The sequence below is a fragment of the Mandrillus leucophaeus genome, unplaced genomic scaffold (assembly GCF_000951045.1).
Source record: "Mandrillus leucophaeus isolate KB7577 unplaced genomic scaffold, Mleu.le_1.0 Scaffold25, whole genome shotgun sequence".
NCBI classification, from domain to species: Eukaryota; Metazoa; Chordata; class Mammalia; order Primates; family Cercopithecidae; genus Mandrillus; species Mandrillus leucophaeus.
In genome coordinates this window covers 1,147,186-1,154,503 of record NW_012102587.1, presented here as the reverse complement: position 1 = coordinate 1,154,503, position 7,318 = coordinate 1,147,186, and the positions used below count along the sequence as shown (strand labels likewise).

At 41.0% G+C, this 7,318-nt stretch overlaps 1 protein-coding gene across 1 annotated transcript in view; it reads left to right on the top strand.

Annotated features, from left to right (window-relative positions):
• The first annotated feature begins 1,581 nt into the window (after window positions 1-1,581).
• Window positions 1,582-7,318, top strand: part of CNTNAP5 (contactin associated protein-like 5) — a 951,880-nt gene continuing 946,143 nt past the window's right edge. Inside the window, exon 1 of the mRNA XM_011983413.1 lies at window positions 1,582-2,027. Coding sequence (XP_011838803.1) covers window positions 1,946-2,027 — 82 coding nt within the window. The 5' untranslated portion in view covers window positions 1,582-1,945. The remainder of the gene's footprint in view (window positions 2,028-7,318) is intronic.

The following is a 7,318-nucleotide window of genomic DNA, read 5'->3' as shown; positions in this document are numbered from 1 at the left end:
GGAAAAAAGAAGCCCATGCAGATAGATTTTGAACCTCAGCCCTCTCCTCTCTTCAGACCCCTTCCCAGCTGCCAAGAGGACAGCTCCTTAGGTCACCTCAGCCTCGATATGTTGACATTCACCATCTTCTGGGTGTGGTCCTCCACTGCACCCTACCATGCACTCTAACTAAAACTCCAGCTGGGAAAGTCTTTCAGTTTGCCCAGGAATCTAGCGACTTACATAATCATCTTTAGTTAGAAGCTTAGAGAGAAGAGGATCATTTATGTGTAAGTGATAGGACCCTCAAAATTCTTTCTTCTCTAATAAAATGATGAGGTCAGTAATCCAGTTGTCATTCAACTATCTCTTAATATTTCAGTGATGTGAGTCTAGCTGTAACCAAAAAACACAAGGTTAACCTCAGGATTCATGCAGAAGCTGCTTGAAACCTAGTCCCATCTGTAGTTGTGCAGCCAGGATTGTCAGGAGTCTACAATGACAAATAAGACTGTATAATTGCTTCTGTTGAAGGTAAGAGGAGGATGGGGAGAGAGGGAGACATCAAATTCCTCTGAAGTGGGTAGAGTTCATCAACCCTAACTTCATTGTAAGCTTCAAATAGGAGAAATCATTATGGTCCCTCATTTTGTTAAGATTTGACAGCTCTCTGACAGCTTCCAGTAAAAACAAACTAAGTTGATTTATGATAAAGCAGGAGAGTTTCCAGATGTATACTAGAAGCCAAAAACAGAAACAAAATTTGTAAGAGGGGGTGTCTAGAAAGAAACCCAAATCACTCTTTCCCTTTTTCAAAATTCAAATCCCTACAGCAGAGTCCTCATACTTTGAATTCTATGAGCCAACCCGGGCTTCCACCCTGACTCTCATCACTACCACACCCATGTGTCTCTCCTCTCTCCGTCTCCCTGAGATGTCAGTGAACCACTGACTTGGAATCCAGAGCCCCGAGCACCTTGCAGTACCTGCCCGAAGCAACGCGCCAACAGCGGGCGGGAGACGCAGACGCCAAGAGGATGAGCGGTGGGAGTAGCTGTGGGGTCTGCAAGCAGGGGAGCGCGCACAACGTTAAACCGCGAAACCAGAAATCCCGATCCTATCGAGACCCATCAGCTTTTCCCATTAGGGAACGAACGCAGGGGAAATTAAATGCGTAATTCAAGCTCTGTTTTCCCCTCCCCTCCAAAGGTGGGGTGGAGGAACGCATCTCGTTAGCTCATTACAAAGCTTTCCGTGGGAAATTCCCTCTTCCTAATGCGCTTGTCTTCCAGCTCCTATTAGCATTCTTCAGCAGCGGTCTTTGAAAATCTCCTTTAAATTTCAATACCTCTACTCGTTTCCCAAATGGGGGGAAGGGAAGAGGAAGCCGGTGGAGGGTAGAGAGAGAGAGAATCTCCTTTCCCTTTCACTCCCAGGTAGCCAAAGCGCACCGCAGCGGCTAGGCTGCCTGGAGGAAAAGCGCCGGAGCGGGGCAAAGACCCGCCCAGGCTGCTCTTATAGGCGAGCGCGGGGCGGGCCTGGCTGTGGGCGGCGCCGCGCGGCCCCGCTCGCCTATAAGGAGCTGTCCGCCACCCCGGTGCTGATTCCAGCTCTCGCGCCCGAAGAGGTGGATTTGGCTGTCCACCGAGCTCCGGCGCTTGTCGTTCTAATTGGGTTTGGATTTGCACCGTTAAGGAGGGGGGAAGAGAAGGAAGAGGCGGGCGAGGAAGGCGAGTCCAGCTAGCGGCTGTTGCGGGGACCGTAGCCCCAGCTGCAGCTCCGGAGACTCCCCCGCCACGGTTTCGGTGGAGCGTCTGGGCACGGGATGGTGTGAAAGAGCAAGTGCCTCTCCAAGGGGGGGTGGGAGGGGGTCAGGCCGTGCAGAGAAGAGAGAGAGCGAGAAGAAGCCGCGGCTGGCGACTGCGAATTTGGGATTCCATTGGGAGGGACCGCTCACTCGGGGGAAATGGATTCTGTACCACGGCTGACCAGCGTTTTGACTTTGCTGTTCTCCGGCTTGTGGCATTTAGGATTAACAGCGACAAACTGTGAGTACGAGGAGCTGGGGGCGGGTAGGTGAGGTGGAAAACGATCGCATTCAGAAAGACAATCAACTGTCTAAGCGTACTCGATTGTGTCTGCTTTGGGCAAAGGAAACGGAAAAAAAAAAAAAAAAAAAAAAAAAAGCTAATCAGTGTGGTTCCATCACTCCAACCATCCCAAAAGTTAGCAGAGCTCAAATGAGCCAGCCCTGCTGGATTTCCTGCCTTCTTCCGTTATCGCAAAGTTCAGGGGATAAGGAAGGGTTTCTCTTCCCTTAATCTCCTGCTAGCTCCGCGTTCCATGCCTGCATGATCTCAGCCAGGGCTTTTTCCGGAGAAGGGCCCCCGGTTCAGATAGAATGCACTGGGAGCTGAGCTTCCTGGGATGGAGAAGCTCCCAGCCACCGTGCTCGGTGACAGTGCCTCATCTCTGAATGCAGTGCCTCAGATTTGCAGTATACCGAGCACCCCACGATATGTGGCTCTGCGTTCTGCCCTAGGTAGAAGGCTCTAGTTGGGGTATCCTGCAACCAATGGGCACCGGTTTAACAGGATTGGGAGTTTTGGCCTAAGAGTCATGGACCACTGTAGTCAACCACAAGATCAATGGCTGCCCCTATTAGAGGAGGAAGAGCTTTGATGCACACCCCACCCCAAAAATCTTTGTGCTTATGAACATTAATGAGTATACACTAAGTGTACACTCTGTCGTCCAAGATCTAACCTCGGCAAGTGCAGGACATTTAATTTAATAGGCGGGAAGGCTGGACTCCCGGGGATCCACCAACTGCACTATATATTTAAAGAATCCAGTCCGTCAAACTTGAATAAATCTCTGGAGCTGTGAGAGGTTCAGGCTCAATTTCTCAGCTGCCTCTCTAGGCAGAGGAGAGGAAGTTTTTCCAGCTCTGGGACCTCCTAAATGAAAAAGAATGCAATTAAGCCATCTGTGTTGTTTCCAAAGATGGTTTATCAAGGTGCCTCAAGTTTCTGGGCTTGCTCCCATATCCCTTATTCCTGTCATGAAGCTCAGAAATACTACCCATATTGGAAGAGTTTTATTTTTTATTTTTTGTAATTTGCACTATCATGGTTAGAGAACAGTAGGAAGATTACTTACCACATAGGGGCTTTTCTACCTCACTCTCCACCCACTTAGGTCCTAGAGGACCCTGTGCGTTTATCCCCAGAGTTATGTCTCAAGGGAAGATAATTGAACAAATGTAGCGTACAGAAAAATGTTCAAAACTGAGCCAGTGTTTCTATCTGTGGTCAGAAGTTTTGGAGGGACAGCATCTACAGTTAGTCGTAATGCCTTATACCGATTGTATTAAAGTTTGTATTCTACAGGAAGGCTAAAGGGATCATCCTCTCTAGAGGAGGATCCAAAGGGCCCTGGTTTATAAATTATTTCAGAGAATATGTAGGAGCAGTTGGAATCTGACTTTTTTCTTTTACTTCTTCATCTCCTTGTCTTCCACCTCCTTCTTTTTCTTCTTCTTCTATGAAATTGTTCCCGTGTTGCTTTAGAAAAAGATCTAAGTGGTTAGTAAGAGGAAGTAAGGCACAGTGCTGGGCTAGTTTCTCCACCTTCTAGAACACTAGAGGTCAGTATTGTCCTAATGATACAAAGGCGTGGCAGCAAGCTAGCTGTGTTTTCCCTTCAGCACATTTACCTATCTGAGGAGAGTGAATACTTTGAAAAGCCACAAAGATGGGGGTGAGAGATAAGGGTAAAATATACTCCATAGGCATATGGCTTTGGACTTCCTAATGCAACAGCTTTGCTTAAGAGCCAGTAAAACAAATATTGTAGAATAGCATTTATTTTGTAAATTAATTGAATTGTGGTTAATGTGTTTTAATAATGCTCATAAAACCTAAATGACATGGATTTAAGACTCATGCTTATCATTACCGATGCAGTAATAAAGCTAATTCTGAACATTTAAAATGAAACTTTGTGATAATGAGCTTTAGTATTTTATCAGTGACAGTTTAATTTCCCCATTTCCAATCAACATTTCAATTGAATGCTCGCTGCTTGCTAAATATTTTAGGGTCAGTGTTCTTAAGGAATAATCATTAATGATCATTATGCTGTACAAAATCTATTAATTGAGTGAATAATAGAACAGCGGAAAAAGATTAGCTCTGAACTTGGTATATTTTGGTGTCTTCATAACCTATGATGCAGAAGCTCTAAGAAAAATGCATTAAAATTCCACAATTCCTTTAGATTTCTACTGACCACACACTTTATTCATTAAATATAAGACTTGGGTTTATTTTTATCTATAATCAATTAATATTTGTATACATATATTGAACATTAGCAATTTCTTTTCAAATAGTCACTTTATAAAAGTTTATTTGGAAAATTTTTTTACAAGATCATTCTTCCTATATTTTGAAGTAATACTTCATGACATTTGTGACAATAGCCTTGAAAATGGATTATTAACCCAATATTTTCCATGGTATATAGTTACACTTGTGGACTTTCTTCAGGTATACATAACTTCTAATTGTTTTTATTATTCTTATAATAATATGTTGTTGGTGGTTGTCATTGTGGTGTGGTGTGTATGTGTGTGTTTTTTTTTGTGTGTGTGTGTGTGCGCGCACGTGCACTTACATTTCTTATAATCTGACCAAAATTTGGACTTTTAACTTCAAAGGAAAGATGAATGCTTGCCCAGTTATAGATTTTGTAAGTTTCTAATTAAACAAAATTAAAATAAAGTCAGGTTAGAAGGGCCAGCTTCAGTACAGGTATTATGAATCTTTGCAGAGAACATAATTACCTACCAGTAATAAAAACTGCAGAAATTCCCTCATTTCAGATTTTCAGGATATTAAATAGCTTCAATTCTTCCTTTGGGTTTACCCTGAGGGAATTAGTTAACTTTGAATGTAGATATAGTAGGCCAATGTTTAACAAAAAGTCATTTTACATATAATATTAACTCCTTTGACACAAGAAGAAGTGATATGACTTGATAGTTGGTTACAGTGAAACTGGGAGTTAGAAGAGCTGAGGAGTTCTAGCCCTAGTTATGCCACAGCTAAGGGTTCAAATACCTGTTATGTTATTCAACCTTTTAGTGCTCATAGGCTTGAGTATAAAACAATTTAGGTATGCATCTGCTCCAAAACAGAACAGCAGGTACATATATTACTGAGAAAATTCTTTAAATATTAAGTATGTTAAAAGACAATTACAGTGATAGAGTGTGCATTCAGAAGATAGCAGGAATGCATGGAACACATATGGTGTCATTACTTACTATTTTTAACAATAAGTATAGGTTGTGAGATTATAAAGAGCTTTAATTTTGAGCCATACATCACTTTGAATGATTTCCAAGCACAGTATCTTAAGTTTGTTGCTACATATTAGGGTCACACAAATACAGCCTTGAGAGAGGGATCAAAAACTCTTCATTCTAGCTCATTCATCACATGTGGAATTTCATCTAAGATATATGAGAACGTCAATCAGATTCATAAGGCTCTTCAAATAAGGAGATGCACTTTGAGTTATCTGAAGCTTTTGCACAAACTCAATCAATAGGTAATATTCAAAATAAACAAACAATCTGTCTAGTTTTTTCAGCAGCAACTTTTTGTGGCATTTACAGTCGGCACAAGTAAAGGAAGAACTATAATGCTCTTTTGGAAGAGTCTTAAAGATTTTCCTTTTGTTGAATTGGCTTATCTTTGACAATACATGTGAGCACTTTTTCCTTTCTCTTCTGATAGTCCCCCATCTCACAACTAAATTTATATTTCCACAATTGGGAAATGTATACCAAACCCTAGCCTAGCAATTTCCACATGAGTTCAAAATTATGAGAAAATTAGTTTTATTACGAAAACCTTACTCGCTCCTTGATTTATTTTTGTTCTAATGAGTGACTATGCTCTTCATTGCAGTTTTCTTTCTTTTTCCTTTGTTCCTCTGCCCAATTTCATAGCTTTCATTACTGGATCCCAGTTTCCCTTTACTGAATCACTTTACTTCTTAATGCCCATTTGTTAAAAAAACAAAGTAATGTGATATCGTTTGAAATGCCCCTAAAACCTTCATTTGGTGATTCAGAGTCTTTGAGTTGATAAGCCAGAGCTTCACTCAAATATTGCCTGTGTATACAATGATAATTTTCTCCCTTATAATGAGAAGGTGGAGAAAAGATCTAGTTACCTACAATACCAGAGGGCAATTGCAATTCACTCAATAGGACTTTATTGAAAGGTTGCAGTGTACACATTTGGAGCCAATAATGACATTTTTAATTCATAAGGGAAGCTTTCTTCATTCATCAAAACTCTGCCACTTTGTGGATGGTGACCTTGTAAAGGTTACATAGTTACCCCGATGATCTTGCTGTATGAAATGAAGAAAATGGATTAGATCATTATTATTAACATCCTATTTACTTTTAACGAACTTTGTCTTTAAATGCTAAGGTTGCCTACTGGTCATTTCATCTGGATATTTCTGGGATGATTATATTCTAACATTGTAAAACAATTATAATTAGAATAACAACATAGTAGGGTTTTAATTCCTACCAACTTCTATACACTTATCTCTTACCTCATATTGTGTCCACATAAATTATCAAGGCAGCACAGCTAGGTATACTTACAGATCCAGTTTACAGATTAGTATATTCAAGGTTAGCAGAAGTTAATGATTTCCTCAAGATCACAAATCTAAGCAATAAAAAGTCAATATCTGGACCTATCTTTATCTATTTTCAAACACCAAACTCTTTGCAAGGTATGAAACTTATTCCAAAACATTCACTTTGACACATTGTGTATATACATATCTGTGGAAACTTGACATGAGTTCTTTATGGTTAATTTCTGTAGCTCTACCCATGGCAAAGGGCATGAGAGTAGCAGTTCACACCACGGCCAACTCCTGAGTCACATCTAAAAGAAAAAAAAAATGGAGATCTAGATTTGATGCAAAATGCTAAACAGCACAATGACCAAAGATAAGAGCCTCATCTGGATGAGCACTTGGTGCTTTATGTTTTCATGAGCTTTGATTTAAAAACTTGATAGGGAAAGGACACAGCCTTGATGAGGACTTGTGAATCCCTTTCGTACACATACACACACACACAGAGTACCATAAAAGGCACAAGTTGACATTACGGCTTGTAAGTCTACAGATGTCAGACCAACAAGTATTAATTAAATAATAGTTATGAATTCCTTGTCCTAGCACAGGCCTGGCCCTGATCTGACTAAACCTCATCTTCACCATTCCTCCAACA